General features: G+C 44.7%; 1 protein-coding gene across 6 annotated transcripts in view; it reads right to left on the minus strand.

The window, feature by feature from the left end:
• MCF2L2 (MCF.2 cell line derived transforming sequence-like 2) overlaps window positions 1-13509 on the minus strand; it is a 316634-nt gene that overhangs the window by 66306 nt on the left and 236819 nt on the right. For all 6 annotated transcript variants that reach the window (XM_075938056.1, XM_075938058.1, XM_075938055.1 and 3 more), the window contains exons 16-18: window positions 12104-12170; window positions 7773-7888; window positions 4614-4683 (exon numbers count right to left, since the gene is read on the minus strand). In XM_075938056.1, coding sequence (XP_075794171.1) covers window positions 4614-4683; window positions 7773-7888; window positions 12104-12170 — 253 coding nt within the window. The remainder of the gene's footprint in view (window positions 1-4613; window positions 4684-7772; window positions 7889-12103; window positions 12171-13509) is intronic.

Consider the following 13509-nt stretch of genomic DNA (forward strand, 5'->3'; position numbering starts at 1 on the left):
ACTAATCCTTTTAGTCATGTGTCTGTAACAAAGTAGTGCACTAGCCGGCTCTAAATGTGTCCAAACATGGTTACCATTCGTTACTAACTCAACAGCAGTTGCTTGTGTTCCGCCCTTTCCAGAGATGCTGGCTGGCACTGGATTCTGAATAGCCACGTGCTTTTGGTTTGTTTGTTTGTTTGGCAGTACGGACGGAACGCTCCCCATGTCTGTGTCTCGGGAATCCCTCCATGCTCCCTTCTCGCCTGCTGGTAGGACATCTCTCATAGGCTGTGTCTAGACTGGCAAGTTTTTCCGCAAAATCATCTGCTTTTGCGGAAAAACTTGCCAGCTGTCTACACTGGCCGCTTGAATTTCCGCAAAAGCACTGACGATCTCATGTAAGATTGTCAGTGCTTTTGCGGAAATACTATGCTGCTCCCGTTAGGGCAAAAGTCTTTTTCCGAAAAACTTTTGCGCAGAAGGGCCAGTGTAGACAGCAGAGATTTGTTTTCTGCAAAAAAGCCCCGATCACGAAAATGGCGATCGGGGCTTTTTTGCGGAAAAGCGGGTCTAGATTAGCCACGGATGCTTTTCCGCAAAAAGTGCTTTTGCGGAAAAGCGTCCTGCCAATCTAGACGTGCTTTTCCGAAAATGCTTTTAATGGAAAACTTTTCCGTTAAAAGCATTTCCGGAAAATCATGCCAGTGTAGACGTAGCAATAGGGTAAGCAAACCCTTAGCCCTGACTTCAACAGACCTCTCAGCGTTCACTGTCCTGTGTGCCATTCATGCTGCTCTGTGGGATCAACCCTTCGAGATGTTAAGCACGTTGGTCCTGACCCAGCAAAGCACTCCGGTACTTGCTTAACTCTAAGCATCTGAGAATCTCCATCTCATGCTTAATGCTTTGCTACGTCCAGGACAGAGTGGTGAGCACTGGCCAGGTGCATGTCCCTGTGCATTCTCCTCCAGGCTGGCCTATTGTGGGACCATGTTTTCTCATCACCCTTGATGCAAATGCAGCCCAGTAGTCAACTCAGCCATGTTACAAAGTGATCCAGCCTTTAACTAGTTATAAAATCAAGTTAAAAGGTGTCGTGTTCAGGCAGGGCCACAGGGAGCATTCTTCAAACTGCACTAGTCAAAAAAAGAAAATCATCTGCTCATCAGACTTGATTTGCTAGTGTTTGGCTCCAGCGATCGCTCCACTCCTCATGGGGTTTCACTAGTGTAAATCTGCAGTAAATCACTAGTGAGTCAGCACATGGTTTACTGGCCTTGGCTATTTACAATCTCAATAATCTGCAATCAACACTTTCTGGTCAGCATGTGTTGTGTTTTATTTGTCTGTAAAATTCTGTGCAAATCCCCACAGTTATGTAAGTATGATTTAGGAGGGAATAAAGAATGGTAGCTGGCTCATTGAATAAATCTAATGAACTCTTCTTTAATTGACTGAAATCTTAGTTCATTAACATACACTAACTGCACATAATTTGGGCCCCAATCAACGTTCCCTCTAAGTTTTTTCAACCATGTGCAGGATACGTTTTGTTACATGCACCTGGGCATGTGAGGATGTGAACCACCAGTAGAAATGCATGCTGCCGCTGTGGGCGTTCTGCTTATCAACTGGACAGCAATTGAATCGCTCATGGGTGGTCGCCCAAGCACTCAGCTTACAGGGAACACTGCCCCCAATCCTGCTCACTTTGAAAGCATTGTGAGTTTTACCATTGACTTTCGTAGATGCAGGATCAGGCCTTCTGTATTGCTTCACATATGGCTAAGAACAAGGCTTGTTTCTATTCAGAAGGAGCTTCACATTCAATAGCAGCCCTTTCGAATTTTACTCTGAGCCAAAGCAAATGTGTCTGTAACTACAGGAGCAAGCCATAAAGCCTTCTCTCACTGGGAAGAAGCAGAAAGCTGCCAAATTGCAGGGAACATAAACACACAACCCCGCTTCTGTATGTGCTTCCTGCCCAAGGGCAGACCAATTTTCTTGGAGCTGATGTGGCTTCTAAAAACAGCCCAACACCAAGGAAAGTCCTTGAATCAGAAGAGTTACTGTGTTACAAAGGAGGTCCTGAGTTGAGGCTTTTGCTCTTAGTGAGGGATTTGAATTATGGGGAGAAAAAGATTGAATAGTTTTATTAAATTGGTTCATAGAAGCTAATGGACAGAAGAGACAAAACAGTCTGATTTTCTTTTCCCTTCACACCAAGTTCACTAGGTAACCCCATTAACATCACTGGCTTATCACTGATTTATGAGAGAGGAATCAAGCCCAAAGTCTTATTGTTTACAGGGAGGAGCTCCATTCCCCAAAATTTAAATCCAGATTTTGTGCTTTGTGGGTCTTCAGATCAGAGTTTTTGCTCTGGACAAATATATATAAACCCCGAGATTTGCAAACTTTGGATTATTTGCTGGTTTTTGAACACTTGCCTGTTTGGACCTGAGGTTTGGATTTCTTTCATTTTTTGATATTGACCTGAGGAGGAGTTTTGCCCAGTTAAGAACCTCAATATTCTCCTTACACTATAGATTGCTTTATGCTTTAGTGGTTGTTTTCATTCATTACAATTAACACTGACTATAAAAAGTCGTTGCATGTTTAAAAGCTTCAGGGGGTAGCCGAGTTAGTTTGCACAGGATAAACTTGTTGATTTTTAAGTTTATAAGAAGTCGGTAAGTGGAGAAAAAAGACATCTGGTGGCTGAGGGAGGGCAAGTGAGGGGGAGGGGAGGGAAAGAACAGGCCCCTGGCAGGCAGAGGCTCCTGTGGGGGGGAGCAAACACATCCCCCTGATGGGCAGAAGGGGGCTTGAGTGGGAGAGAACACACCACTGGTAAGCAGGGGAGACATGGGGGGGGCAAAGAGAACACACTTCTGGCCCCCTGCCTCCTGCACTCCTCCCCCCCCCACACACATGCCAAAGACCCTGCCCTGAAGGACCCGGTCAATGCCGGATAAGTCTGCTAGTCACAATATAGAAGTACAGGAGACCCTTGCTGATGGGTAGATTCCTTGCTGATGCATCTGGACTAGTGTGTACCCTTCCAGTCATCCGTGTTCAAGAGGGAGGCATTCAAACTGGAAGAGGGGTGGAGAAGGGCTAGTGGAAGGGTGAGGGCAATGGAGAGCCTATGCATACGTCTACTCTGCCATTAAAAAGCCACAGCTGGCCTGTCCCCACTGACTCAGGCTCACAGGGCTCGGGCTGCAGAGTTGTTTCATTGTGGTGAAGATTTCTGAGCTCAGGTTGGCCCTTTCCCTCCCCCCCTCCCCCTCCCCCGGCTGTACGATCCTGTGAGGTGGAAGCACTTGCGGACGAGGGGCCACACTCCCCTCTGTGGGCAGGAGGGACAAGGGAATCGGGGTGGTCCTGGGGATTTTCAGAGGGGTCGGGGCCCCCACACTTGCTGGCTGCGATGGGGGGAAGCAGAGCAATGCAGCAGCTACTAGCCACATCAATCATGGGAGGGGCAGGGGCCCCCCCTCACACACCGCCAGGAAGCACAGCGACAGGGCCAGCAGTTGTAGGGGTGGAGCCACATTGCTCCGCTTCCCCCCGCCCCCACTGCTGGTGAGTGTGAGGGGCCCAACTCCTGCTGCTAGCACCAGGACCCCCCAGGCCACATTGCTCAGGGGAGGTGGGTTGGGGAGAAAGGTGAGGGGGGGCCTGGCATGGAGGGAGCGTTGTCCGAGACCTCCCCCAGTGGCGCGGGGAGGAGCCACGTGGAGGGGGATTGGCCACATGGCCAGTGTCCCCCCTGCATTTTTTCCAACCAGTCACCCCTGAGTGGCAGGGCCCCAGAGCTCCCACTGCAGCTGGAGCTGGAATATCTACACCGCAGGGAAACCACACCGTAGTATCCCAAGCCCTACAAGCCTGATCAGCTGGCAGGGGCCAACCATGTGGTTTTAACTGCAGCATAGACATACCTGAAAAGAGATTGGCTTGTTAAGCCTAGCGCAACAAAGACCGGGAGGGATTACGATTGCTCTGCATAAAAACACCCGAGGGTTAAACACCAGGGAGGGGGAAGAGGCTGGATTCCAGGGGGGCAGTGCTTTCTGTAAACTGAACACTTGGGCACCTGCCCAGGAGAGAATCAGGTGCCACACAGCTGATTAGCAGAGCACCCTCAGCTGCCCAAATCTGGCAGCATTTGTTTCTACTGGTGGTGTACATCCGCACGTCTTGGTATGCATAAAATTTATTCCGCCCATGGATGGAAAAAATTAGAGGGAACACTGCAGCACTGTTAGAGGGAACACTGCAGTCATAGGGGACTGAGCTTCCTGTACATTGTGGAGCTTGACGAGATAGGGTGTAGGCAGGGCCCGAGGATCTGCTGCTGGGCCAGTCTCTTATCCACAGTGGGGTTGTGTTTGGGGTGCACAAGGGTACTGTGACCACGGAGTCCCATGGGGCCAGTGTCAGGTCCCTTCCTGTCACTATGGCAACCAAAAGTCTCCAGTTAAAAAATAACGACACTAATTAACAGCATCCGTTTTTTCTAGACCCCGGCATAATCTGGCAGCGTCCACTCCTGTGAGCGTGCCTCATTCACACAAGCAGGCCCACGCTCGCGGTTTTACACCAACCCACTGTTTACTTACTCGTTTTAAAAAGCACCGTCCAAGCAGCTCAGGGTTCTCAATGCAATTTTCCAGCTCCTTCAGGAAAATTCTGAGGGGGAGAGAGGAAAGGCATTTCAGAAAGATCAATACCTTTACCCTGTATGGGGGATCTGACACTCTGGAGCCCTCATCTGCACCCCTGGGATAGGAGTGGGCTATGTTTTGTGTGTTGTGAGGTGGCGTTTGAAAAGTTACGATTCGCTGAAACTCACGGCTTGTCAGCATGTGTGTATCATCCCTACATATGAGCTAATGCTGTATGGTCGTCATTGAAATAAGCGGTGTGTCTAGGAGACACCCATAGCTAGCTCTCCAGTGGCCACAAGGAAGCTGGCCCACATTCAGACGGGTGTTCAGTGACCATGGACAATCAATCATTCAGGGAATTGTAAACAAGAGGTTTACTGTTCAATACAAGACAGTTGCTGAAGCATAACACTTTGAGGACTGTTTAACTGCATGACTAAGCAAGGTGTCAGGACATGGGATGCTGGACTCCATGTTAGAGTCAGCGTCTTCTCAGGCACATGAATTGAGAGTATGAAAAAAATGGCATCTCTTCCTGCTGGAACCATCCCCGCCCTGGACCTGCAGTGACTGGGGGAGTGGTGCCCCTCTCCTGGTCTCAATCCAGTGCCAGCCCAGCCCTGCCGTGGTGTGCTGGAGAGGTGCCTATCCGGTGTCCCCAACCACGGAGCTACCACAACATGGAGAGACACTTCTCTGCCCCAGCTCAGGTGCCGCCGTGGGGCAGTGAGGGGGGAGTCCTCTCTACCAGCCATAACCCTGAGGCAGCCTGCACCTTGAACCCCTCACCTCAGAGCCTGCAAGTCCAACTAAAGACCTGACTCCCCCACACCCCAACTCTCTGTCTCAGCCCTGAGTCCCTCATCTCTGGCCACACTCTAGAGCTCACTACTGCCACGCATCCCAACCCCAGCTCTGAGCTCTCCCACACTCTAAACCCCTCATCCCCACGCCTACCACATGAATTACGTTACGTGCACCAATATGGACACATCACTTCCATACTGGCGCACATTACAAAAATTCATTCCACACACGTGTGGGAAAAATTAGAGGCAATACAGGTGGGGAGAGGCCCTTGGGAGAACTGGAGCCTCCTTCGGAGTTTAGTGCACGAATCAGACCATGATTTAATCTGCTAGGAACAGAGTTATGACCTGTATGGACCCCATAGACATTGAGGGTCCAATTCCAGTTGCGTGGCCTGCCTTCTGTTTTTCAGTTCTAATGGGGTGTAGGAGCAGACAGGGGGAGTTCAAAAGAGTGCCGACTTTAAATCAGGCCTTTACGTAAGGGGAGAGACAAGGCTTAGGAGATGGCTGAATGTCTCCTTCCTGCTTGAACCTCAGAAGGAGAAGAACATTTATTTCATTTATTTTAAAGAATGCTGGATCAAACTGGAAAACAGTAGGGCTGTGTCTAGACTGGCAAGTTTTTCCGGAAAATCATCTGCTTTTCCGGAAATACTTGCCAGCTGTCTACACTGGCCGCTTGAATTTCCGCAAAAGCACTGACGATCTCATGTAAAATCATCAGTGCTTTTCCGGAAAAACTATGCTGCTCCCGTTTGGGCAAAAGTGTTTCTCCAAACGACCTTTGTGCAAAAGAGCCAGTGTAGACAGCATAGTTCTGTTTTCCGCAAAAAAGCCCCGATCGCGAAAAAGGCGATCGGGGCTTTTTTGCGGAAAACCGCGTTTAGATTGGCCACGGACGCTTTTCCGCAAAAAGTGCTTTTGCGGAAAAGCATGCTGCCAATCTAGACGTGCTTTTCCGAAAATGCTTTTAATGGAAAACTTTTCCGTTAAAAGCATTTTCAGAAATTCATGCCAGTGTAGACGTACCCTAGGAGTTTTATTGAGATAATTATTTTATCTTGGAAAAGGGGAAGGACTTTTCTTGTTTTGCTCATCCAGTTGTTATACCTTCCACATGCCTCCTCCATACAAGGGAATTTTGCAATCCCCACTGATGCTCATGTCAATTCTGATGCACGGGGGTTAGCAACATTGGGAAATTTTTAATAAGGACTGAAATGACCTTGAACTTACTTTAACCTTGTCCATTAAATGAGTGTTTTCAGCATGAATTCAGCTGCACTGATTGCTGGCGACAGATTTGAGCAACAGGTATATTTCCAATGTCAACAAGGATTTCTGAGAGGATTTTAAAGGGGGCATTGTAGATGAACATTTGACAGATGTAAACACCAAGCAAGGAGTGCAACAAAAGGGATTAGAGCTACCAGTAATGGGATGACATAAAGACAGGAACAATTTGGCTATTAGGAAAAACTTCCTGATAGCCGAAGAAAATTAGAATATTTTCTGATAAAATTCTGCAGGATTTGGTTCCACAACAGCTATTTAGTGTCCCAAGGAAAGGGATATATGACCTAGGGTATGTCTACACTACTCCGCTAGTTCGAACTAGCGGGGTAATGTAGGCATACCGCACTTGCAAATGAAGCCCGGGATTTGAATTTCCCGGGCTTCATTTGCATAAGCGGGGCGCCGCCATTTTTAAAACCCCGCTGGTTCGAACGCCATGCAGCGCGGCTACACGGGGCACGAACTAGGTAGTTCGAACTAGGCTTCCTAGTTCGAACTACCGTTACTCCTCGTGGAATGAGGAGTAACGGTAGTTCGAACTAGGAAGCCTAGTTCGAACTACCTAGTTCGTGCCCCGTGTAGCCGCGCTGCACGGGGTTCGAACCAGCGGGGTTTTAAAAATGGCGGCGCCCTGCTTATGCAAATGTGGCCCGGGAAATTCAAATCCCGGGCTTCATTTGCAAGTGCGGTATGCCACATTACCCTCCTAGTTCGAACTAGGAGGGTAGTGTAGACATACCCCTAGGGATTAGGGACATTTAAAACCACTGAATTCAAGATAAATCATTAGTACATGTACAACAAGGTACAACAAAGAGATGGATTAGATGACCCAATGGGTCTTTTACATTGTGCATGATTTTATAGTGAGGTGCCTACACAGGTAAAGTAAAGACTACATTTCTTGTTTGCTTATTTGTGGAAGAGAGAGAACATGGTATGTAATAGCTTATTCACTGCTGTAGTACATTCAAGTGCAGATTACTAAACACTAGGCACGTGCCTGTTGTGGAATTCATAGATTTCTGGGAGGTTGCCAAAAAGAATTTCCTTTTTGTTCTGAAGAGCCGACGGGATCAGATGAATTAAGTCAGGATTGTCCATTTCTGAAGCATAGCCCTATAGAAGTGAAAAAAAAATCATCAGGAAAAATTAATACAGTGCTTGATTCACAGAGACATTTAATATGGTGATACTGTGGCTATGTACTGCTCCTAATTGCACAGTCTGACCCAATTCCTATTTGTACTTTGTTCTCTAAGTACGGCAGGAGTCAAATATAGCTGGTTCATCGTGGCTTCCCATACCAAGCACTTCTCTAGTGGCCTGACAGTTCCTGTCGATTTTAAGCTTCCATTAAGTAGCTAGTTGTGATGATGCTGTTCCAACAGAGTTGGGACTGAGTCTATAGGACAGAAAGGACACATCTACACTGCATGGCTATTTCGGGATACTGGATGTGTCCCAATATAGCTACCCCGCGTCTACACAAGCCACCCATTATTTTGAAATATTTTTTTAAATAACAGGAGCGCTATTTCGCCATCTCAGTAAACCTCATTTCACGAGGGATAAGGGATGGCTCGAAATAGCGTATTATTTGAGCTTTTTCAAATTTCAAAATAGTTTTGAAATAAGATACGCAATGTGTGTCTTATTTTGCGTTTCAGGTGCTGTGTAGATCCACCCAAAGAAATAACAGTTCTGAGGGGACATCTGTGCTTTGAGCTGGACGTATAATTTCCTGATCTTGCTACACGTTGAACCTTTCTAGTGCAGCACCCTCAGGCCCTGACTGGTGCCAAACCAGAGAATTTGCCAAACCTTGGAAGGTCAATACTGTCTACCAGCATTACCAACACTTCTATGGCTTGCTGAGCTCTTAGAAGACACTTAGAGGCAAATTAGAGTGAAATAACAGCACAGAACACTGAGAGCCAGGACTGGTGGCAGCAAACACTTTATGGGACCACAGGAAACTTGGCTGCCCTCTTGGTAAGTGGAAATCTAGCTAACTAAAATCATACCAGACCAGGGATGTTGTGGGACCAGACAACTGAACTAGAGAGGTTCAACGTATAGTGCACTAAAAACAGACGTGTAGCTGCATCAATGGGAGCAGCAGAAAGGGCTAGCCACCTGAATGTGATCCCATCCAAGATGCTAGGTATGTATCTGGGCAGCTATCCCCTCCTCCCACTGTCATCACCATGCCTCACTTCGATTTTTAGCATGCTAGTTCAATCAAAACTAACAAAGGTATGTCTCCTTGAGCTGGACATTGCCTCCAGCTCAAAACATAACCTAAGAGTCAAAAGTTGACCCTCCCCTGTGGGGCAGGAAGGCCTTGAACACAGCAGGTTCCTTGTAGATCTCCACACAGGAGGGTTACATTTGTTGGGGTTCATCTGGAGTTTTACCAACTATAAGAGAGTCTGGGAGCACTTCTCATGCCTTTAAAGATATACTAATCAACTCATAAAGAGACGCGTCAATTCCCCCAGCTCAAATTGAATAATGAAAAGACAACATAGGTATGAAAGAAGTTAGCGAATCCCAGCACAAACACCAGGCCTACCCAGAACCCATCTCCTCACAGACCAGGGAGAACAGTAGGCCTCTCAGTGGGCTTTAAAGGTCACCAACCATTCAAACTGTTCCAGACCTAATGCAGAATTGAGTTCCAAATGAGCTAGAGTCCAAGACCTGAGAAGACAACAGCCAATCAGCTGCCCAGTTGTGAAGCACTCAGTATGTAGATCTGCCACTATATGTGATTCCACTTGTTAGGACTGAAAGTTTTATCCTTTTTATATTTGTATTTTTAGGTTTAATAATGTAGCAATGTAAGGTAACATATTATTACATTTAAATTAAGCCCTTTAGTAAGATTATATATATATATATATATATATATATATATATATATATATATATATATATATATATATATATATAAAGTTTAGTAAGTAAAGAGACAGGATCTCATATTGTGTCTGTGTCAATGAGATTAGAGGAGTGTTGAAGGCCCAAGCCTTCAGTGTGAATTGTTTTAATTACAAATTTTAGTAAGGCAATTTACAATGCTGCTTGCTTTTGTTTAATATAAAACTTTGCTGTTTGTAACTCTATGAAAGACTGTTTGTATGAATGAGATACGGTATGATGGTCATCGTTAGAGCCAGATGGTCAAGAGAGAAGGGGGAGAATGTGGGGTGAAGACAAACTGTAAAAGACTGACAGCTAAGAGACGTATTGGCGTCAGAGAACCCATCAGTGCGTACCCACGGTCAAGAATTGATCAGATTGGCAGATTGAAGGCTCTAAAGGTGAAGGCATCTCTAAAAACAACTGATGAACAATCCAGGACAGAATGAGCCTTTTGAGATGTTTTGGGAATGATTAACATCAACAAGATAAGAGTAACCGGTCACAGACTGACACAGTGAAATCCATAGAGGAGAGGATTATAAAAGCAGGGTGCCTTGCTATGGAACTTTGGGTTTGTCTTGCCACCAACTCCAGAGGAGCATCGGATCGATCGACCAACAAAGGCCCTGCTCTCCCTCTGTGTTCAATCTAGCTGGCCACTAGACTGATACAGAATCTGGACTGGTAAGTATGACATCATCTGGCGGGACTGTGTATGCATGGTATTTGTGTGTGTGAGTGATTGAAAAGCATCTCAATAAATGCGCCGTACTTCCTTTTCCCCTATAAAAGATCTCGTGTGCTTCGTCTAAGCAGATAACACATTGACCCAAGCCCCACACAGAGGCTTTAATAATAGCTGGGATCCATGTCATGTATTAGCACCAGAATGGCTATACAGCTGCTTTGTGCTTAGATACTGGATTGGGGGCAAGATTTCCATCCCATTCCCCTTCATCCATACTTAGATCCTCTGCACAAAGCTCATTTTCTAAAGCTGGGTGCAAATTATGTTTAGTGTTTGTCCTAAGAGAGATGTGAATCACCCCAGTTTATCTCAATAAAGACAGTTTTTAAATGAGAAGCTGTAATTCACCAGGAATTATTTTGGGAAAGCTCTATAGCCTATGTTTTATATACATAGGGTTGTGAGGATTTGATTTTTTATCAGTAAACATTGACTTCACAATCCAGAGACCCCAAAAAAATCCATTAATAATAATCAAAATGTACAGATATGCAAAGTAAGAAAAATGTTGCTTGAGAATTTATTAGACTCAAAATCCAGAGAGTTAGACTTTTGAATTGGGCTTGGTACAAACAGACCACCAAATGAAATTTTTTTTTAATGTACAATTTGTTGATTTAAGGAATGTACTTTGTATATTTTGATATGATAGTGACAGTTTATGTTTTATAAGACATTATTTTTTTAATGTCACAGTCAACTGTCATTAAATAACTGCCTGAACCACATAATTTAATATAACTGTGAACATTTAAATAGATACAAATCTAAACAATTCTTAAAAATAAAGCACCAATATTATCCATCAAAATTAATTTAAAAAATGAAATTCTGCCAAGTTTAGCTCTGTGGAAGATCAGAAGTGATAATCACACTTCCTTCAGGCACTGGACTCTAAAACCAGGATGTAGACTTTGAAGCCCGATTATGATGTTTCCAAGCTAATATTGTTAACTACTTCACTGCTGATTCCTTTGGCTATGTCTAGACTGCAGGCTTCTTGCGCAAGAAGCTTTTTGCAGAAGATCTTCTGCAAAAACTTCTTGTGCAAGAGCGCATCCACACTGCAAAAGCACGTTGGAAAAGCAATGTGCTTTTGCACAAGACAGCGTCCAGACTGCATGAACGCTCTCTCGCAAGAAAGCTCTGATTGCCATTAACAGAATGGCCACCACAGCACCTGTGCTTCTTTGGAAAGGCTGTTTTTTGCACAAAACTGCCCTGTTTCCTGTCCACACACAGGTTTTTGCACAAGAACTCTTGTGCAAAAAAGCTTATTTCTCATAGAAAGAGAAATAACTATTGTGCAAACTCCCTCTCTGATTCTGATTTACTGTAAATTTACTAGCGCAAAAATGGGCTTGCAGTGTGGATGCTCCGCGAGTTTTCGCACAAAAACTCTGCAGTCTAGACGTAGCCTCAATGAGAAACATTCTTCTCCCTAGTTTTGGGGGTAGAACTTGAACAGGGCACTGTGATTGCCCCCTTCACCTAACTCATGAAAGTAAAATATGTAGAATTGCCTTAATTCTTCACCTTTTTGGCTGATGTGTCTTATAATGGAAAACCTGTGACGTATAAACAAGGAATGGGAGTTAGTCATAAATAACTCACAAGATAAATATTGAACGTTGGTACAGAAGCATTCACCTTACCTCTATTATACTTTGAAGTTCTTCTACATAAACCCGCTCTGTTTCTATAAGTTCATTTATTATGTGGCTAAAAGAAAAAGTGAGAGAAAAAGAGAGAGCGTATTATAACAGTTATCAATGTTATAACATGCAAAATATCTGCTCCTTTTATATCACCACCTCAGGATTATCCACAAATAATTTATGGTACCAATAGCCTACCCTCACTCTTTAACACTAGACGTGGCAGATATAGTTAGAAGGGCCAAGAACCTCCTTGGGGTACTATATTCTCCAATTCCGTTTTATTTTCTCTGCTGTTTAAAATACACCTTCATTATTTCCATCAATTTTAGATCTAGCTGGGTCACCTGGAGGTTGTTCTGGTGTGAAGTGGGGGGGGGGGGGGGGCAGAGGAAATAGATTCCCTCTGAAGTTTTAGTTCTTACGTATTAGCAGGCACTAAGACAGAGAACTTTATTTTCCTAGGTCAGACTCGTTTAAATTCTGTTTTGTTTCCTTGTTATAAAATAAGAAGGGGAACAAATTATATTTTTTCCCTCATGGCACATGGAAACAATCACATCAACATACGTTTGTAATGTAAACATGGCTTCAATGAAGAAAAGGCACTTGTGGAATTAACTTACCCCTTTCACCAGCCAGGGCTGATCTTGCCTTTTTCTGTTTTTTCAGAGGGCATGTCTACACTAGGAAATTATTTCAAAATAACGTATTTTAAAATAATAACTCCTGAAATAACTGTTTTGAAATAGTGTGTGCACACTACAGGGAAGCCTCTAAATTAGCCCAAAGCAGGCTCTGGTAATGTGGACACACTACCTCAACTTAGAGCCCCCAGGAAGCACTGAGGAGTAATTACTTTGAATGATTCTGGGGATTAGTTATTTTGAAATGGCAGCAGTGGCGCACTACCGCTATTTCGAAATAACTATTTCTAAATAAGCACTATTCCTTGTGGAAAGCAGGAGTTATTATTTCAAAATAATCAGTCCCGTATTTCAAAATAACGAGCTTGGTAATGTGGACGCTTTGCTTTTTATTTTGAAATAAGGGGAATTAGTGTAGACCAGAGCAGAGATACTGCAAACAGGTGTTCGATATCCTACAGTAAAGACCACCTTTTCCTTCCGTCCCAATGAAGACATACCCCTAACCTAGAGTACATATGCTGCTGGCTGCCTGTGTGTTGATTTGACCTTGTGTTGCCATCTCTGGCTTATTAAACAACAAAACGAAACAGAACCTCTAGAATAACCCTGAGCCACACAACCGGACCGCTGCCAGTCTGTACTGTGCAACTGTACAGATTTCCCAGAATCACTACTTCAAAAAAAGGGGAAGATCTAATTTCACCTTCTCTGCAGTGATTAGATCACAATGCTTGAAATGATGGTGGCCCATCT

This window comes from Pelodiscus sinensis, chromosome 10 (assembly GCF_049634645.1).
Source record: "Pelodiscus sinensis isolate JC-2024 chromosome 10, ASM4963464v1, whole genome shotgun sequence".
NCBI classification, from domain to species: Eukaryota; Metazoa; Chordata; order Testudines; family Trionychidae; genus Pelodiscus; species Pelodiscus sinensis.